The sequence below is a fragment of the Heterocephalus glaber genome, unplaced genomic scaffold, assembly GCF_053883595.1.
Source record: "Heterocephalus glaber isolate CG9 unplaced genomic scaffold, H.glaber_assembly_v1.0 deba00001760, whole genome shotgun sequence".
Classification (NCBI taxonomy): Eukaryota; Metazoa; Chordata; class Mammalia; order Rodentia; family Bathyergidae; genus Heterocephalus; species Heterocephalus glaber.
In genome coordinates this window covers 8438501-8458632 of record NW_028258457.1, presented here as the reverse complement: position 1 = coordinate 8458632, position 20132 = coordinate 8438501, and the positions used below count along the sequence as shown (strand labels likewise).

The window sequence follows — 20132 nt, the reverse complement described above, 5'->3', positions numbered from 1 at the left end:
TGCGCACTTTTCTACATCCCAACCCACGCTTTGAAAGGAGGATAAAAAGCCGTATTGCAGCCTAGGGCCAAGGATTATCTCAGATTAAAGGGTGCTCGGCTGGGGGAAAGAGGGATGGGAGGAGTCCAGCCACCGGGACGAGGGGCGCCTCTTCCCCGCCTTCCAGCGAGCTAGGGGATGGGGGTCTGGAGGGAAGGACAAAAAGATTCTGCTTGGAGAAGGGATTCCCCGGCCGGGGAGGGGGAGGGGCCATCCAGACAAAAGCGCCCTTCCGAGGTCGCCCCTCCCCCTCGTGCTCCATTCAAGCGGAGAGTGGGGGGGCGAGGGAGTCCCCCTCTCCCGCCCTCCCCTCCCCCTCCCCCTCCAGCCCCGGAGTCCCGTAATTTCAGTGGCCGTCAAGGCCCGGGCACGCGCGTTCGCGGACCTGCACCCGGCGGGTCTCTCAATCGCTCACACACATTCACACACACGCACACTCACCAGCAAACAAAGGGTCTGGACACCCCTGTTTCCCCCCACTCCGGCCATAGAGGGTGGGGCATCCCCTCCCCAGCCCCCTTGCGAGGTAAGCTTTGGGCTGCGAGCTGTGGTGGGAAGGGGGCCCCGCGCCGAGGAGGGAGGGGATCAAGGAATGGGGCTTGCCCTACTCCCCAGGAAAACTGGGTTCCCCCCATCCCAGTTTGCTCTTTGAGGGCTTCAGCCGCTCTGTTTGGCTTGGGTCAGGGAGGGGGGTGGTTTGGGATGCTGGAGAGACCCTATTAAAAGCTAGTGTTTCTCCCCTCTTTCGAACTAGAGCTGCCTGACACCCGAAAAACGGGGTCCCCAGAGCCTCAGCCCCCTGACCTGGGGACGGGAGCAGAAAGCTTCCTCTGTGCGCGCCCAACATTCCCTAATTCTGCCAGTGCTGCGTCGCCAGTGGGGACCCCGAGTAACTGTACGATCCCAGTGTCTCCCATCCCCGGATCCCCCATCAGTTCATCTCTGCCACTTAGCTGCGGGGGAGCCCCTCCCCCCCCCGCAAGCCGCTTTGCCTTCCTGGGCCTCAGTTTCCCCGTCTGCTAAGGGACCAATGAAGGACACATTGAGAATTTGGCGAGGTCATATGTGCCAAGCTTACCTTGACTTCATTTATCTGTTTTTTAGCTTATTTCATGCGTATTCCCCCAGTAGTTGCTACCTATGCCAGGCTATGTCCAGAGTTCCCAGGGCTGCAGCAACCAATCAGACCAGCAGGGTGTCCCAGAGCCTGGCTGGGGAGGGAAGGGAGATCACTGGATAAACAAAATAGCCCTGGTGATTTCAAACTGAAAACCTAGTGGGAGAGCGCTCAAGAGTACATGAAATCTCTACCTTTTTGTCTACCTTCTTCCTTTAGTTTGAGCTCAGTGAGGGCAGGATCAGGTCTAGGATAGTGCCAGGCACATAGTAGGTGCTCAATAAATCTCCAGTGATTTAAAGAGGGGATTCCACTGAAAGTAGATCCAGAGAATTTGAGATCAGGAAAGAGGCTTATCGTGAAGCAACTGAGTCCCTTCCCATTTTACATAAGAGTCCAGTGAGTCCCCAAGTGTCACCTTTTATATAAAAGTAGGTAAGGCTGGCCAGGTGTGGAGGCACACACCTGTAATTCTAGCACTTGGGGGGATGATAGTTTGAGGTCAGCTGGGCACTGTAACCATACAGAAGCTTAACCTGATATTTGACACTAGGCTACTCTGTTACTCTTGCAGCTCTGATCAGATCTCAACAATGTACCATTAAGGGTCAGAGGAAGTTCCACCTTCAAGCCAAGTAGGAAGCCTCACGCATGCCTCTGCCTGTGCGTGTGTGCGCGCACATACCCCCCAGGCCTGGAGCTTGGGTGGGTGTATATGTTCCAGGTCTCAGTGTGAACAACGTTCCCTGTGGGCTGAGTTAGGGGGAAGAAGCCTCCCTCGTCCTGAGTCTGCTCCGCCATCCAGCCCCCAGCCCCAGCCAGCTTCCATCCACAGGAGAAGACAGGCTTAGGGCCACTCCTGCACCCAGTTCCTGAGGCCCTACCTCCCTCACCTGGGTTTCCACCCAGGCTGATTTCTGTGAAGGTGCACGTTTGCCTGAGCGGGGGGTGGGTGTCTCTGCCTGTGCCCTGGCCTTTGGGGCTCCTGTGCTGTCCACTCCTTCATTCCATAATCTCAGAGCACCTACCCTCTCCCGGCACCTGGGACATAACCAGGACTTGCTACAGCACTTATAAGACTGAGGGCTTGTGCGGCATGGTGATGAACACCTGTAATCCCAGCAGTCAGGAGGCTGAGGCAGGAGGATCCAAGTTCAAGGCCAGTCTGGGATACATAGCAAGACCCTGTGTCAAGAAATCAAACCAAACCAAAACCAAAAAGACCCAGAGTAAATACAACTAAATACAAAATCACAGTTGCTGATCAAAATGATCAAAAACTGGGGCCGGGGATTTAGCTCAGTGGTTCCGCCATGTGTTTCGAAAGCACAAAGTCCAGAGTTCGATCCCCGGTACCAAAAACAGATCAAAAACTGGTAGAAATATGCTGGATGTGTGGGGTAGCCCACGCCTGTAACCTCAGCACCTGGGAGGCTGAGGCAGTTGGGGGCCAGTGTGGACTACATACTGGCACTGTGTTTCAGAAAACAAAGGCAACAGTAGAAGATCAACCCAAGCTTGGGGACTGGTGGGACTGCACAGGTTGTATGTTCAAGGCTGGCCCTGGCTACAGCCTGCAATGAGACATAACGCCCGCTGGCCCTGTGAAACAAAAGGTGGGAAGGGAGCAACAGATGAGATTATAGAAGAAAAATAAAGCTGAGAGAGGGGCTGAAAATGACGGCATTAGGGAGGTTCCCATCTCAGGGAAGGGGGTGACTTTGAGCAGAGACCTAACAAAGGTAAATAAATTATACAAATTCATTCACTCATCCAAGAGCTATTAGTTGAGCATCTACTGTATCCCAGCATGGTCCTAGGTCCCCCAGGGTCCAGCATGGAAGGAAAGAGTTCAACATCCCTACCTCATCAGAGCGGGTGCGGCTCAGTGGTAGGACACTTGCTGGCATGACAAGGCCCCCAGGTCCACCCCTAGGACAACAACAAAAAAGATGGGCAATAATTACTAAACTAGTAAGTGAATGACAAATGGTGTTAGAATATAATTTTAAAGCAAATAGATGGAACGAAAGGAGCATCAAGGAAGTACGAAGAGAATGAGATATTTGAGACTTGTTTTACAGATGGAAGGAAGAGCATGTGGAAAGGCCCTGAGGTCAGATTATGCTCTAAGTGGGAGGGACAGCAGGAGGCTCCGAGGGTGGGGGAGGACAGAGGAGGAGGTGAGTCTCCCTGCGTGTGTTGTCCCTCAAGCCTGTCTATAGCTCCCTATGAGACAACATTGTAAGAGTAAGGCAGGTGTGGTGGCGCACACCTGTGATCCCAGGACTTGGGAGGCCAAGGCAGGAGGATCACCATGAGTTCAAGGCCAGCTTGGGTTACATAGTTCAAGGCCAGCCTGAACTACATTTTGAGACCAGGTCTCAAAATACCAAAACCAGAAACAATGGCCATAGTGATGATAATTTGTTGTTATTACCAGGATGGCCTTTTGTGAGTACCTCCTATGAACCAGGCACTGTGCTCAGAACTTAGTATGCATTGCTTCCTTTCACCCTTCATTCTCACATCCACCTCAACAGGTAGGTCTGAATGGTATCCCTGTCTTATAGATCAGGAAACTGAGGCCCAGAGATGCTGGGTGACTTGGCCAATGTTACACAGCCAGGAGGTGTGAGGCAGGATTGAATGCAGGTCTGTGGGCAGAATTCTGGAGCCAGGGCAGGGTTTGATTTTTTTTGGTTTTGTTGTTTTTGTTTCTAGTGTTCTGGGTATTAAATCCAGGGCCTCATCTGTGCTAGCCAAGTGCTCTACCACTGAGCTACATTCCCAGCCTTGTTTGGTTTTATTTTGAGACAGCCCCTCACTAAATAGCTCAGGCTGCCCTTGAACTTCTGATCCTACTGATTTCCCCATCCTGCAATAGCTAGGGGTGTGTGTGGCGGGGGGTACTGGGGATTGAACCCAGGACCTTCTTTTTTTTTTTTTTTTGGTACCAGGGATCGAACTTGGGTCCTTGCACTTGCACAACAGGCGGTGATACCACTGAGCTAAATCCCTGGCCCTTTTTTTTTCTATTTTTTATTTTGGAGACAGGATCTTGCTAAGTTGCCCAGGCTAGGCTTGGGCCCATGATCCTGCCTCAGCCTCCTGGAGTGCTGGGATTACAGATGTGTGCCACTCTGCCCAGCTGTGCAGATGGAATAGTAGGCATGCAGCCCACAGCCATTCTCTGCCCATCTAAGCAAATCTGTCAATCTGCACATGGGGTGGTTGGCTCTCTCTCTGTCTCTCCTCTCCCTTCTCTCCTTCCCTCCCTCATTGTTTGAGACTGGGGAGGGGGTATGATGAATGGGCACCGTTTCACCATACAGGGAGATTCACTTCTAACTGATATGGAAGTCAGGTCCCAGCTATGCAATAAGGCAGGAAAAAGATATAAGCACAGTTAGGAAGTAGTTCCAGTGTTCTCTAGCACAGTAGGTAACTGTAGTCTGCAACAATTTCTAGCTGGGCACAATAATGTGTGCTTGTTGTCCCAGCTACTGGGGAGCCTGAGGTAGGATCACATGACATAGTGTACCACCACGCACAGCTTGGAGACACTGTCTTAAAATTTTAAAACAGGGGGCTAGCCGGGTATGGTAGCACATGCCTGTTATCCCAGCACTCGGGAGGCTGAAGCAGGAGGATTGCCATGAGTTTGAGGCCAACCTGAGCTACATAGTGAGACCTTGTCTTAAAAACACACACACAGGGCTGGGGATTTAGCTTAGTGGTTTTGCCGCCTGCTGCGCAAGCACAAGGACCCAAGTTAGATCCCTGGTACCAAAAAACAAAACAACCCCCACACACGAACAAAAAAATCACACACACACAACCCCCCCAAAACAAAAAAAAAACACACAAAAAAACAAAAAAAGAAGGTTGAGAATGTAGCTCAGTGCAAAGGCCCTGGGCTTAATCCTCAGCAATGCACACACACGCACACACGCATACACACACACACATGCATGCGCATGCTCACACACATACACACGTGCGTCCGTGCATAGGTCAGGAGGAGGGCAGAGTGAGGAGAGATACAAGCAGAGATGAAAGGAGGTGAGGGACCTGTGGAAATTTGGCAAAGGAGTTCCAGTTGCTGGCAACAGAATATGCAAAGGCCCTGAGGCCTCAGCACGCACGCCTGATGTGTCCTGAATTGCCCAACATGCCTGGAGCTGCAGGCAAAGACTATGTAGGCCAAGTGTCCAAGACTGACTTTTCCTCTAAGTGATGTGAGAGCCATTGAGGGGCCCCAGCTGAGGAAGGACGCGACCTGACAGGCTCCAACGGGCTCCAAGGTTAGTAGCATTTATTAAGCACTTACTGATTGCCAGACAGCTGCGTTCTCACAAGGGCTCCATAGCCATCTTCACAGAGGGGAAACTGAGGCCCAGAGAATGTCAGTGGCTCAAGGCCACACACCCAGAATCTTCAAGCCTGGGTTGGTGCGAAGATACAGGAGCCAGCCCGTCCCTCCCCCAAGCTTTCACAAGCGGCGGTGCAGCAGAGCGGCCATCAGCAGGCTCCGTCTGTGTCCCTGTTTCTATTTCCACCGGCCCTGTCTGTCTCCGCGCGTCCCCATCTGTGCCCAGAGCCGCCGCCGTCTCTCTGCGCCCGGCCCCCGCACAGCCAAGTTATTTCGAGTTTAGGCACCAAAGCCCAACAGCTCGGAGAAGACGCTTCCTCCGGCCCCCGGCTCGGACCACGCGCAGCACGCGGCCAGCTCGGGGAGCTCCCGGGCTAGTCTGTGGCATCCCCGCTTGGGGGAAGCCCCCGGGAGGAGGAGGGGGCTGGGGCGACTCGGCCCCCAAGCGGCCGAGCCCGGCATTGACGCTGCCCGGAGCTCCGCCGTGCGTCAGCCGTCGTCCTGACAACGGCCGGACACGTCATTGGCAGGCCGCGCGTCAGCCGCCCGCTGACGTCACGCCCCGGGAGAGGCAGGGACGAGAGGTGGGACCGGTTCCAGACCCGGCCGGCAGGGGGAGGCCTGGGGCGCTAATGGCTTGATCCTGCAGGTGGCCCAGGCCTGGGCTGACACGGCTCCCGCAAACCCCAAGACATGGACACGTTAGGTTGACGGGATGAAGAGGAGTCCCAGTTTCCTGTCTGTGGCCAGGATCCTAACGAGGTGCGAGATGCTGGGCCTTGTTGGGGGCGGGGCTGAAGTGGCGCGGAGCCACAGTGGGTGGGGCTGGGGCGCAGTGGGTGGAGTTTAGGCCTCCGTGGGCGGGACTAAAGCCGCAATGGGCAGGGCAGAGACGAGCGCCCTCTGGTGATGGAGACTGTTTTCTGAGTGGCCAGGAAGCATGTCAACCTTTTTTGGCCTCAGTTTACTCCTTCGACTCCACTTCTCTCCTCCAGTGCAGATCAGCCCTGGGGTAGGAGGCACAAGAGTCTTTCATGGGGCTTCTCAAGTGGGGAAAGGATTTTGGTCCTTGAGACAGGATCTCACTATATAGGCCAGGCTGACCTCGAACTCGAGATGATCCTCCTGTCTCAGCCTTGAAGATTTGAGCCAGAAAATGGAGGGTACTGGGGTGAGATCTTGAGGGTCCCAGATGTGGGGGGAGGAGGGAAACACTAACATTAAGGCCAAGAGGGGGCTGCTTGGATGTGGAGCCTAGGAAGACGTCCTAAAAATGTGATGTACATGTTAGAGGGAACTTGGATGATGGAAGGTAGAGATGTTAGGCCCCAGAACTCAGGGTTGGAAATCAAGAGGGGGCCCCCCCAGACCCAAGGGGTGGGAAGGTGCCCTCAAGGGGTGGCTCACACGTGTCGGGGATACAGGGACTATACCCTATACCCCCATCAGCTAGCTACTCCCTCTGGTGGATATGGGTGGGGGTGTTCCTGGCGGAGGGGTTCAGTCTTTGTAGGCCAGGCCAGGCCACGCCCCATCCCGCCCGTGTCTCTCCGCAGAGGCCCCAGGAGACTCTGGAGGCCCCGCCCCAACATGCTGGGGGCAGACTCCCATCGCCCTAGCCGCTGTCTCTCATCCCGTCCCCGCCTGGGCTGGGCCCATCCTGAGCCCTTGGACCCTTGTGTCCCTCTGGCACCACGGCCCACCACACTGCCACTGCTGATCCCGCCGCGGATTTCCATCACCAGGGCAGAGGCCCACAGGTAGGGAGGAAGGGATCCAGGAGCTGGGAGGGGTGCTAAAGGCCAGCTGGAAAGGGACCAGCCACCTGCCGTCGACAGCTCTGGGCTCCCTGTTTTGCAAAAGTAGCTGAAACTCAGAACTCTGTCAAGTGTGAGACTGTGACTTCTCTCCCCCTTCCACCCCAGGCTCCTTTGCAGCCTCCCTCCCGGAACCTCTTTTTCCAAGTTGCCTGGGTCAGCAAGAGACTGTACAGAAATCTGGGGTCCTCCCAGGGCACCCTCCCTCTTGGCCCTTGAATGAGTAGAAAAGCCGAACAGCGGAGCTGGTCTTGGCTGCTGGTCTGCCTGCTGCCCTCCCCGGCCGCCACTCTCTGCAGTCCCCATTGTCATCCCCTTCCCTCCGTGGCCCCCTACAACTCAACTGGTGAAACCCAGGGTCTCCCTTAGGTCTCGATACAAGGGCCCACTTCCAGATGGAGGGAGAAGGGACTGTCATTCCTCCCTGGGCCCTTCCCCCATCTGTCTAGCTTCTGTTTGGTTCAGGTCCAGCCAGATCCATCTCAGGACTCTAGTCCCAGCTCCAAATGACAGCCCTGGCCCACTGCCTGGTCCCTTCCTTCTGCAGCCCCCCTCCCCCATACCCACCCTCCAGCCAGAGCTCTGGCCAGGCACTGAGCTTTGTAGAATTCAGCCCAGCTCGGGACCCTCAAATGACCAAGGGAGGCCCCGCGGCCTTGGAGATCCCTTAGAAGCCTTGGGGAAAGAAAGGGCTACACTTCTGGCCTGTGGGATACCCCCGCGGCTGCTGATAGGGGTGCCGGTTCTTGCTCCGCGTTCACCCACGCCCGGGAGCCCCCTCTGGCGGGGAGAAAAGTGGCTGTGGAGGTTGGAAGCGGAAAGGTCCCTTTTTTTTTTTTTTTTATAAAGAGAACAGCGCGAGGTGGGGGGAAGGCAGTGGCAGACAGCACGGCCTGCCCCAGGAAGCCTGGGAGAGGGGGCGCACGGGGGTGCGGGCCTGGCCCCCGGAGCGCGCACCTGAGTGGTTTCGGGTCTGAATGAAGATGGGTTTCGGGGGGTCACGGGGACGCATGAGTCCCCTCACCGTGCAGCCCCGGGGCTCCACCGCTGCCCGGGGGATGGGGGCGCGCTCTGGTCCCGCTTGCTCGCTCTTTGCTTGCTCGGCGCGGCGCTGGGGGAGGCGGGAGCGTGAGTCACAGCGACTCCCGATTTAGGTGCCGGAAGGGGGGTTCTGCCGGCGGGGGCCGCGGGGAGGAGGCTCGGCTGTTTACTCTTCTGAAAAGGGCACGGTGGTGCACCCCGCGGCCACCGGAACCTGCCTCAGTTTACCTCCTGCAGATGCGCTTTAGGAGAGACAGCGACACTTAGAGTCGTGGGCGGGCAGCCGCGGTATCCGCCACAGGGCGTCCTCCTGCAGCCACACCGGGAACCTACCCCACAGGCACCCCAAAGAGGCACCGGCACACACAGATCCACTCTGACAGCACAGTCAGACGACGGAGGCCGAATCTCGTGCACAACTCTGCAAGCGCGCGCTGAACACAATGCACAGCCACGCGCGTGGGATCGAAGAGCGCAGCCCCCAGGCCACCAGATCAGACCCCAGAGACGCGCACGCCTTCCAAACAGGCAGTGCACGTGCGCACGCAGCTATCACCCACAGACACATAGATCCACACACACGGCAAAACACAGAGAAACAGGCAGACAGGAGCAGCCAACCACGTGCGAACACACACTTCCCGAGAACATGGAAAACACAGACAGCCCTCGGAAGGGGCCACGTGCGCACACATCCCGCCCCGGACGAGCACCGTCACCATCCTCCGCCTCGCAGCCGGGCGATTCCCGGCAACCCGCCACTGCCTGCCGCAAGCACCCTGCGCGTGGCACCGGGACCCCTCCCCAGGAGCTTCCCCCGGCCCGGGGTGGCGGCAAGGACACGCCAGCACCCGGCTCCGCCCCCACCGTGATGGACAGACTGACTAACGCGCCGGCAACCAGTCCGGTGTCTTCTGGCCGATCGGATTAACCGTTTAACTCCTTCGCGCCCGTGCGCGCCGCTGTGAGGCTGGGCGCTCCGGAGAGAGCTGAGTGCCGGCGCCCCCTCCCCGCCGGGAGCGGGGCTCTGCGTGGGCGGGGAGGGGCCCCCTCCTTGGGTGGCTGCCCCCCACTGGCCCGGACGGAGGAGGAGAGGGGCGGCGCTGACAGCCGCGGCGGGCGGGGGGCAGGGAGGGGAGGGGCGGGACGGGGCGGGGGAGTCGGGGCTGGCGCCGAACGCGGAGAGCGCAGCCGGGCTAGGAGCCGAGCACCAGGAGCGGACAGGAAGCCACGGCGCCCGGCCCGGGGGCGATCGGCCCGCAGCGCCCCCGGGTCTGTCCCCGGGGCGCCATGGCCCCACTGAGGCCGGGCGCACCCGCGGGGCTACAGGCGCGTCGGCTGGCGCGCAGCTGAGCAAGGTGCAGCTTGGAAAGGCCGAGCCCCCCCGGGGCGCAGGTTAGGGGGGCTGGCGCCATGGAGCCCCCGGCCGCCACCTCGGAGAGGAGCCTGTCTCTATCTCTGCCCGGGCCCCGGGAGGGCCAGGCCACCCTCAAGCCGCCCCCTCAGCACCTGTGGCGGCAGCCGCGAACCCCGATCCGTATCCAGCAGCGCGGCTACTCCGACAGCGCGGAGCGCTCGGACCCCGAGCGGCCGCCACACCGGCCCATAGAGCGCGCCGACGCCGTGGACACAAGCGACCGGCCCGGCCTGCGCACGACCCGCATGTCCTGGCCTTCGTCCTTCCACAGCACCGGCACAAGCAGCTGCGGCGCGGGCGGAGGCAGCGGCAGGCGGTGAGACTCGGGGCGGCTGATGCGCGAGGGGCGCCCGGGGGGACGCGCAGGGAGGGCGCAGAGCGTCCCGCCGGCCGCAGGGCGGCGCTGTGACTCGGGTGGGGCCGGTATGACTTGCGGGGGCGGAAAGAGGGGAGTTCAGCTCCGGGGGCGTCGGGGACAGGGGTCTCTACCTGTGCACCTACTAATGCTAGTCCTGAGGGAGAACTAGGGGGCGCCATTGTGCATTCGGGGTTAACAGGGTCTGGGTTGGGGAAGGGTCCACTGCTGCGGGAGCCTAGATGGTGTTGGTGCCAGACAGTAAGTGGACACGGGTATCACCTGGAGGGACTTTCCTGGGGGCATCGTACTGAGGGCTGGATTCACTGTGTTTGGGGTGTCCTGGGAGCACTCCTAAGGGTCCACACTTTGCTCCCGGCTGGACTCTCGGCGTCCTCCTGGGGGTACAGGCCTCTGTGAGGGGGAACTGGCGACTTGTCCTGCAGCAGGGGCATCAGGAATACAGCGGGCCCCTGGGGTGCAGTGTGCTGGTCTGTGTGTTAGGATGGAGCCTGCTCTCAGGCCAGGAGCAGGGTTCCAGAGCAGCTCAGAAGCAGGGGACAGTCCCGAGGTGCACAGCCCCAGCACAGGGTGACCAATTCTGCTTCTTCAAGGGATAGTGTCTTGGGGGACTGTTGGAGTTGCTCTGAGCATGTCCTGCCACTCGCCTCAGTTTGCCCATGAGTGTGTGACCAGCTGCAGCTACCATGGCTGGCGATGTGCTCTGCCTGGGCTGCTGGGGTCCTGTGACTGTGACATGTAGCTCTGGGCTCCAGGCACAGCGATTGTGACAGCATGACCTGTTTGACCCACCGTGCTGGGGCTGCCACAGGGTGACTGTGCGTCCTCATGGCACACAGTGATTATGACAGCGACCGTGTGTTCCAGGAACACAGTGCTTTCAGGGTGACTGTCTGCTTCCAGGGCAGTGTGGTTGTGACATGGTGGCAGTGTGCACCCCAGGAGGGTGACTGGGGCAAGGAACTGCGTGCTTCTGGAGCAGTGGTTGTGACAGTGACTGTGTGTGCTCCAGCGATGCTTCGACTGTGACAGGGTGACCTTCCTCGTGGGACACAGTGAGTGTGACCATGTGTGCTCCAGGACAGGAATTGTGAGATGGTGTCTGTGTTTGAGGGACAAGCTGACGGTGACGGTGTGTACCCCACAGACGCAGTGACTGCCGCACAGTCCTGTGTAATCCTCCTTGGAGCATTGTGGTTGGGTCCCCGAAACTGTCCCTGCTCCCTGGGATTCTGTGAGACCCAGTGGCTATGTTTTCATCCGCCCCGTTTCCATGTCTGAAAGTCAGATCCCTGACTTGGGGACTGTCCCTGCTGTCCACCTGGGATGCCTGAAAGAATGGTGTCCCCTCACCACCTGACATTCTTAGAGACCCTTCCTGCCCTGGTGGCGCCCCAGGGTCTGACTGTGTGTGTCCCGATAACGAGGGTGACTGACATTTTAATTCATCCACGAGTGCCTGCTGCTTGGGAAGTCACTTGGGTGCTCAGATTTGGGCTTCTTACCCAAAGTCCCCAAGGGTGACCCTGGGCTGTGACCTCTTTTTCCTAGGTCTCTCTGGGGACCGCCCCCAGCCGCAGCTACCTCTGTCCTGCACCCCCACGAAACAAGTGACATCGACCCAACACACGCAGTCTGATATTTCCCAAAAGAACCTAAGAAGAGCCAGAGCCAAAGGAAAACAAAGCTAAAATCAACAGGAAATGCCAAGACCTGGGGCAGGCAGCCAAACGGGCTCAGGCCACTGTCCCGAGAGGAGGGGCGGTTGCTGAGGAGCTGAGCTCCATTCCCTTTTAAGGCCCTAGGGATTTCCTCTACCCTGGTCTCCACAGTGGTGGCTCTCAGGGGACAGGGGCTGAGTGGTGATAATCATCATTGCTTTAGTGGCATCTGTCTCTTAAGGGCTTTGTCTCAGGCTCCTTGCCAGGGACTTATGGCAGGTGCTCCGTAGGGAACCCTGGTTGGACAGATGAGAAAATTGGGGCCCAGAGGGGCAAATATCGCCCCCCCCCACACACACCCCAAGCTCATACTGCCAGGAAACTGCAGAGCTGAGATTCCAGGTCACGTCTGCCTGGCGCCTGTGTGTCTTTTCCTAAGCATCCTGCCCTCTCTGAGCCTCCATTTCCTGGCAGGAAAGTGGGGCTGTGGTTGGCATGGTCCTGCCGGGCAGTTTGAGAGTTTTGTGAGCTTGGATTTGTGTGAAGGACTTAACACAGTGAGTTCAGAGTAGATTATCTCCCAGGATGCCGATGGACACTGCTTCTCCGGAGTGGGGATTTAAAGAGGAACCTCTCGCACATCCCCAGTTTCTGCTTCTCTGGGAGCCTGTATGGCCTCCAGCTGGGACCCATGGGTGGAGTGTGGGCTGAGGGAGGCAGGTGCCCTGTCCCTGCTCTCTGAGTAGGAGCCAGGGGACCCACAGTTCAGGGACCCTCATTTCTCCAGACTGGGGGTTCTCCAGAGCAGCTCCCCACCTTGGAGTTCATCCAGCCACCAGAAACAGGGCCGCCAGCCTCCTAGACTTGAGCCATGGGGACCCCCAGAGAGGGGACACGGCCTCACCCTCATCCAAGACGCATTTGCACCCTGGGCCCGACCTGGAGGTGCAGGAGGCCGCATTCCTGGCGCGCCCCACGGGGCTGAGTCACGGCCGACGATCTGTCAAGCAGATGGACGAGGAGGACTGGGAGGGGGAAAGGGGGGCCTGGCTCGGGGCCGGGGCTGGCGCACGCCTGCCCCTCACCGTAGCCCCCTCAAACCCTTGCCATCGCAGGGCGATAGTCCCTGGACCTGATGGAAGAGCCGGGCGCCGGTCCATCTCTAGCAGGTGGCCTGTCTTACCGTGGGTCCTCACTCGCCCCTGTCCCCTGCGTTGCTCCACGCCTGGGTGTTGCGGGTCTCGCGCGCGCCCCCTGCTGGACGGAGAGGAAGTAACAGCCTGCGAGCGCTCCGGGTCGTCACCTGCCGCTGAGCCGCCGCCAGAGCCGCTGCCGCGCACCCCGCATTATTATTTTATGCGTATTGAGCGCCTCGGTTGCGGGCGCCAGGCCGGCTGACCGCAGGCTGCGGAGAGGGGCGGTCCTCGTGCTCCCCGGGGAGGGACCCGATCGCTGTCCCCAGCCTCCACCCCAAGACAGCCACCCCACCCACACGTCTTCGCGCCCGCGCTTCCTTGCAAGCGTCCTGGTCGACTCCTACCCAGAAGACGGAGGCGTAGGGACTTGTGCAAGGTCACACGGCCAGAAAGGGCAGAGTTAGCATTAAAACACAGTTCTGAGAACAGTGGCACACGCCTGTCATCCCAGCACTCAGGAGGCTGAGGGAGGAGGATCACCGCCAGTTGGAGGCCAGCCTGAACTAATAGCAAGACCCTGTCTCAAACAAAGCAAGACAAAGGGACCAGGAGGTTGGAGCTGTGCGGATATAGCTCAGTGTGAAGGCCCTGGGTTAAGTCCCCAGTACGTAAAACAAAACAACCCTCCTGCAGTCTGGAGCAGGGGTAAGGGTCAGACCGTAGCCAAACCGGCTGACTTGCTGTGTGATCAGGATCCAGGCAGTGTGCCTCTCTGAGCCTCCTTTTCCTCATCAGTAAAACCAGGCTGAAAAATATTCAGCCATCCCCACTGCTGCGGTGAGCCTTCCAGGGCTGAGTGTGCAGCACCTGAGGCGCTGTTTGGAGAAAGCACTTCCTCAGATGACATCAGCTCAGCGGGGAGCAGAGCGCGCGAGGCTGCCCTCAAGCTGCACACTCAGCCTGGTCTCCGCTGGTGACAGACTGACTGCCAGGGACGCGGGTACATGAAACTGGGGCCTTGGCCCTGGAGGATCCACAGCCTGGCAGGTTGAGGATGGAGGTTTTGTTTCCTCCAGTACTGGGAGGTGAACCCAGGGCCTTCACACTGAGCTCCACTCCCAGCCATTTGTAGTTTTCATTTTGCAACAGGATCTCAATAAGTCTCTAAGTTGCCCAGGCTGGGTGCAAACTTACAGTCATCCTGCCTCAGCCTCTCTGAGTGCTGGAATGACAGGCGAGGATAGAATTTTGAAGGGCATCTCCCTCACTGTTTCTATTCCTTTGCCCTTTGCTTGCTCTGTGGTTTTCCCTGCCAGAGCCTCAGTTTCCTTACCTGTCACAGGATCATTCATTCTATCAAAGCGTGCTTGAGACCGACTGCAGCTCAGAATTTCAGAGATCTAGTCCTGCTGCCTGCAATTCCCAGACTAGTGGGTGAAGCAGAAATAGCAGTAAAGATAAAGCCACCCGATAATTATAGATGGTGACATGTGGGCTATGAAGAACAGAGGGAGCCTGAGGTCAGGCAAGGCCTCTCTGAGGAGGTGACATTTGAGCAGAGACCTAAATAAACTGAAGGAGGAGGCTGTGTGTGGATCTGATAGAAGAGGGTGCGAGTGGGAGAGACAGTGGTCGGTGCAAAGGTCCTGCAGTAGAAATGGGAACCAGGAGCACAGAGGAAGGGAGGGGTGAATGGAAGGAACTGAGGCAGGGAAGTGATGGAGAGCTCAGGGGTCACGGGCTCAGGCTGGCTTCCTAAGGAAGGGACGGAAGTCCCTGGGCTGGAAGGAAACAGGCATGAAGGGCCTGTGTCGCCTCCTGGCTAAGATTCCAGGAGTCTCTGGACTCAGTTCTGCTCCGTTAGTGATCTGTCCATCAGGGCTGCTCTGCGTCAGACAATTCAGGGACAGCAGGACAGAGGAGGCTCAGCCAGGCAGGGGATAAGGACACCCAGGACAGAAACCGTGGGGCCAAGGTGGGACTGGGGCTGGGATCCCATGGGCAGTTGTACTTGCAGGGGGCCTGTGACAGTGGCTGGGGACATTTGACTGGCGTAGTAAAGGGTGCTGCTGACATCTAGTGGGTAGAGGCCAGGCCTACAGCTGCGTTGCTTCCCAGGACCAAAGATCATCCAACCCCAGAGGGTGGAGGGCAGGGGACTGTGTGTTCTCAACAAGGCCAAGCACAGCCAAGGGGGTGAACATGGCTGAGGATAGAGTTACAAAGAATCTGAAAGATTGGCATGGCAGGGACCAGGGATTTAGCTCAGTGGTTCTGCCACCTGCCTTGCAAGCGGAAGGTCCCAAGTTCGATCCCTGGTACCAAAGGAAAAAAAAAAAAAGATAGTGGAAGATTGGGATGGCAACACACACCTGTATCCCAGCACTTGGGAGGCTGAGGCAGGAAGATCTCAAATTAAAGCCAGCCTAGGCTGCATAGTGAGACTTTGTCTCAAAGAAGCAAAACAGAGGGCCGGGGATTTAGCTCAGTGGTGCCGATGCCTGCCTCAGAAGCACAGAGTCCTGAGTTCGATCCCCAGTACCAAAAACAACAGGACACTTTTTTTTTTCTTTCCCAATACTGAGCATCAAACCAAGAGCATTGCGTAGGCTGCATTCCCGGGCCTAAATCTTATGTATAATGTAGATATATAGCTGCCGCTTGGTACACACACTGGAAATTGATTTTTACCAAAATCTGTGAATGTTCAAGTTCTGTTTTTTTTCTGAGATAGGGTCTCGCCTTATAGAAATTCTCCTGCCTCAGCCTCTGGAGTGCTATGATGACAGGTATGGGCTACCACACCTAGCTTCTTAGTTTCTTTATATAAGAAGGCACAGGGAAGAAAAAAAAAAAAAAGAAGGCACCGTATTTGCATAGAACCCACACCCATTCTCCCATCTACCTAAAATCACCTCTAGATGACTTATAACTAGATGACTTATAGATGTCAGTGCTATATACATAGTTGTTTTTTCTTTTTCTTTTAGTACCAGGGATTGAACTCAGGACCTTATGCTTTTGAGGCTGGTGAGCTGCCACTGAGCTAAATCCCCAGCCCTGTTTTTGTTTTTGACAAAGGGTCTTGCTGTGTACCTCAGCATGGCCTTGAACTCACTATGTAGTCCAGGCTGGCCTCAAATTCCTGGCAATCCTCCTGCCTCAGCCTCCTGGGTTCTGGGAGTACAGGCATGCACCACCACACCCAGCTATGTCCATAGTTGTTTCCCTGTATTGTTTAGGGGATAATGACAAGAAAAATCAGTTTGTACCTGTTCAGGATTAAGACACTTTTTTCTTTTTTGTATTTTTGATCTGTTGTTGTTTGAATCCAGAAATGTAAAATCAGTAGCTCTGGAGAACCAATTCTACACACACTGTTTCCATAGACATTAACATTTCATGGACACCCAGGTACAATGGTACAGGCCTGTCACCCCAGCACTCGGGATGCTGAGGCAGGAGAATCCCCAAGAGTTCAAGGCCATCTCGGGGTACATAGTGGGTTCCAGCCCAAGCGAACTGCTTAGCGAGACTGTATCCCCCTCAAAAAAAAAAACAAAAAAAACCCTTAGGGCCGGGGATTTAGCTCAGTGGTTTCGCCACCTGCTGTACAAGCGCAAGTACCCGAGTTCGATCTCCAGTACCAAAAAAAAACAACAACAATGGGAGGTAACATTCAGTGAGGGCTCACTGTATGCAGACACTTCTGAGACTTTTGCGTGCCCTTCTGTGAGGCAAGTGTTCTTATTATACCCAAATTACAGCTGGCAAAACTTAGGCCCAGTGGAATGAAATGATTTGCTCAAAGTCAAATGGCCAAGAAGCGCCAGAGACCAGACTGAAGCCCAGGCCACCTGACTCTGGACCCTGTGACACTGGAACCGGCAGCTAGCAAAGGAAAGGTTGGGTACCTTGGCTCTGCAGAGGGTCACCACTGGGACCTCAGACTGTCTCCAGCTGTGTGTGTGACTGGATCTGTCACGGAGGGGAGGTTGGATTCTTGGGGCACTGGAGGCTTCCGGGGTTTGTTTTTGTTTTTGTTTGAAACAGAGTCTCACTATGGAGTCCAGGCTGGTCTTGAACTCACTCTGTAGCCCAAACAGACCTTAAACTCTTGGAAATCCTCCTGCCTCAGCCTCCCAGTGGTGGGATTACAGGCATGTGCCACCAAGCCAGACACCCCTGGGATTTTGAGGTTGTCTCAGAAACAATGAGGACGCAGCTAGGAAGATGGAGACATTGGGGGACTATGATAGTGTACCTCAAAGCATGTCTGTGATCTGTGGGGTGAACCCAGCGGCTGGGGTGTATCCCGGGGTTGTGCGGATGGCTATTTCAGGGACAGTCAGAGCCCTGCTGAAATGGAGAGGGCCCTGTGGGGTGGCCCTGGGGTCTGGGAGCCTGTCCGCCACTTCGGGGGTTTGTGGGCCCACCCCCAAATTTTAAGGGCGGCTGCTGGGGTTTGAGGAGACGCTTCCGGCGCTGACAGGGCGGTCTGAGGCTTTGTGCGGCGGCGCCCGGGGTCTGCGGGGAACCCAGCCCCCGCTGTGTGGGCACCCCAAGCCCCTGAGCCCCGCCCCGGGGGCGGCCCCTTTGCGAAGCCGGAAGGGCCGAGGCAGCGGCCGGGCGGGTGCGGCCCGAGGGCCCCAGGGCTGCGCCGCCGGGCTCCGTGGGCCGCCCGCCCAGGCCATGGCGCGGCGGCCGCGTGGCTTGGGTCGTATCCCCGAGCTGCAGCTGGCGGCGACCGAGGATGACACGTTCCTGCCCGATCCCCCGGCCCGGCGCGCGCCCCGCCGCCCGCGATCGCCGCCCTCCTCGCCCGTCTTCTTCGCCACCGCGTCCCCAACTTTCCGCCGGCGCTTTCGGCTTCTCCGCGGCTTCCAGGATCTGGGCCGCCAGACGGGGCCCAGGTGAGTGCGTGCCCACGGTCGCGGGTTCGAGGCCCTCTCGGGCCACCTGCTGTAAGCAGGGAGGAGGTAGAGGGGCTCTGTGGTTTTGCGCTCTCTCCAACCTTGCTTTTCCTCTTCCGCCACAAGAGAGAGATAAAAATTATCCCTGCCCCCAGGGTTGCCGTGGAGACATCTGATAGGGTATGCAGTAGGCACTCAATAAACGCCAGGTCCTTCCCACTTCCTGTGCAGACCTGAAGCTGCTGTCACGCTGGGGGATGGAGAAGGACCTGCCAAGCCCGGTGACCTGCGACAGACAGGATTTCAAGTCTAGGAGTCTTAGTCTAGCAGCTAATGAGATGGGGCCAGCCTGGTTCCGGGGATTCCTAGCAGGGAGGTCCCGTGGTGGCGCTGCGTTCATGAGCGCAGAGTGCAAATGGAAGTCCCCTGCGTGGCCAGGCTGCGGTGGGCTGTGGGGACAGGAAGCCTGGGATGACAGGCCTGGAGGCCACATCCAGTCTGGCTCCCCAGTGTCCACATCTCGTGGACGCTGACGGGGGCAGGTAGGAGGGCATGGCTGGCACTGAGGCCTCTCCAGGTCTCCTGCCCCTCTCTGCTCCTTCCACCACGTCTTTGGAACACAGACTAAAGGAAAGGTTCTGTGAGGCCAGCCCCAGGGCCCAGCCTGGCCCTAAAGTAGGGACAGGGCAGGGAAAGTGGAGGAGGGGCAATACCATTGGGGACCCCAAGGAGGTCTGGAGAGGGGAGGAAGAAATCTGTGCCTCTCCTGGGTTTTGTGCTGGGCCTCCGTCTCCAATTCTGGCTCTCCATTCTGGTTGAGTTTGAGGGTTTTTGTTTTTGTTTGTTTTGGGGGGTTTTTTTTGAGACAGGGTCTCACTATGTAGCGGAGGCTGGCCCCAAACTTGCAGGGGTCCTCCTGCCTCAGCCTCCCCATGCTGGGATGACAGGCATGGGCCCAGCTCTCCTGTTTTGGTGTGTTTGCCTGTGTGTGTGGTATTGGAATTATACCTGGGCCCTTCATTCTGAGCTACATCTCCAGTCCTTGTTTTATTTTTTATTTTGAAGCACAGTCTCGCTACGTTGCTAAGTTGCCCAAACTGGGCTCCAACTTGTGGTCTTCCTTGGGATGACAGGCGCGCGCCACCACACCCCGCTTCTCCTGTCTGTTTCTGGTCCCTCTGCTGCCCCAGAGCCACCTCCCGGTCCACCCTCCCCTGGATTTTTGTCGCCCAGTCACACAGAGCGAGGGCTGGAGTGAGTCCAGCTCCCCCCCGGGGGCGCAAGGCGATCTGAGACCTGCAGCCAGCGCTGCTTGACGTCAGTGCAGGGGGCGGGGCTGGCGACAGCGCTGGAGGGGGGGGGGGTGCCGGAGCGGGGACACAGGAGCCCGGTTGTCCCCAGGCCCCGGGCGGGAAGTGTGTGCCCAGGTCCGCCGGGAGGCTGGCGCGCGATCTGCGGTGGCGCTGTGTAGGCTCAGACTGACCGCCCTCGGCTGTCCCTGAGGGGACCCGCGGGGCGGGGGCGGGGCGGGGGCGGGCGGTGTGGAGGCGGCGTCGGCGGCTGTCAGCGACACCTCGGCCAGGCCAGCTGCGCGCGCCATACTCCGGGCAGCCGTCCCCATGAGCGCCCCGACGGCGCCGGGCTCCCATGCGCCCCAGCGCTACCCCCCGGGCCCGACCCCGGCCCCCTGCCCTGGTCCTGACCCCGGGACCAGAGTCCCCGACCTTCTTCTCCTTCAGCGGTGAAGACTCTCGTCGACACAGGCCGGGCAGATCTGTCAGGTGGGTGCCCCTGGGCCTGTCCCCTCCTAGGCAAACAGAGGGCGCTGCCGTGCTGGGGAGACCCCACTCCCTTCCTTGGCCCAAAAGGTGCTGAGGGCTTCCGGAGGGGCCACCCCTCAAAATAGGGTCCCGGGGCCTGGGCCATTCCTGCCTCCGGCTGCCCCTCTGCGCCTCTGAACCTTAGCTCTGGCGCTGGCCCTGGCTGCAGACACTCGTCTACCGTCACCTGGCCTCCACTCCCAGACCACTGGCTGGGAGCCAGGTCCCCGAGGCCCTGCCCTTGCTCAGCCTCCAGACTACCCCCCCCCCCAATGGGGCTTCCAGGCAGAAAACCAAGCTGGGAGGTGGGCTGGGGGCAGGGTGGGGAGGTTCCTGGATCCCTGCAGGGCAGCGCTGGGGCCAGGAAGTGGCCTTTAAGTTCCCTGAATTTTACAGCAGTGACCTTGCTACCCTACACCA

General features: G+C 58.3%; 1 protein-coding gene and 1 long non-coding RNA gene across 5 annotated transcripts in view; one reads left to right on the top strand and one right to left on the bottom strand.

Annotated features, from left to right (window-relative positions):
• Positions 1-373: 373 nt before the first annotated feature.
• On the bottom strand, positions 374-17476 carry LOC110345931 (uncharacterized). The gene is made up of 4 exons (XR_015447564.1): positions 13027-17476; positions 3022-3088; positions 1351-1469; positions 374-1250 (listed from the first exon to the last, which is right to left on the bottom strand). It is a non-coding gene; the product is annotated as an uncharacterized LOC110345931 (long non-coding RNA).
• The window catches only part of Pde4a (phosphodiesterase 4A), a 34602-nt gene continuing 20586 nt past the window's right edge, over positions 6117-20132 (top strand). Inside the window, exons 1-2 of one of the 4 annotated variants that reach the window (XM_004865497.4) lie at positions 6117-6293; positions 7088-7291. In XM_004865497.4, the coding sequence (XP_004865554.1) occupies positions 6247-6293; positions 7088-7291 (251 nt within the window). In that variant the 5' untranslated portion in view covers positions 6117-6246. Of the gene's footprint in view, positions 6294-7087; positions 7292-9578; positions 10123-17611; positions 17893-19490; positions 19674-20132 lie in introns of those variants that run through there. The other 3 variants (XM_004865496.3, XM_021245080.2, XM_087201748.1) reach the window with 3 other exon arrangements.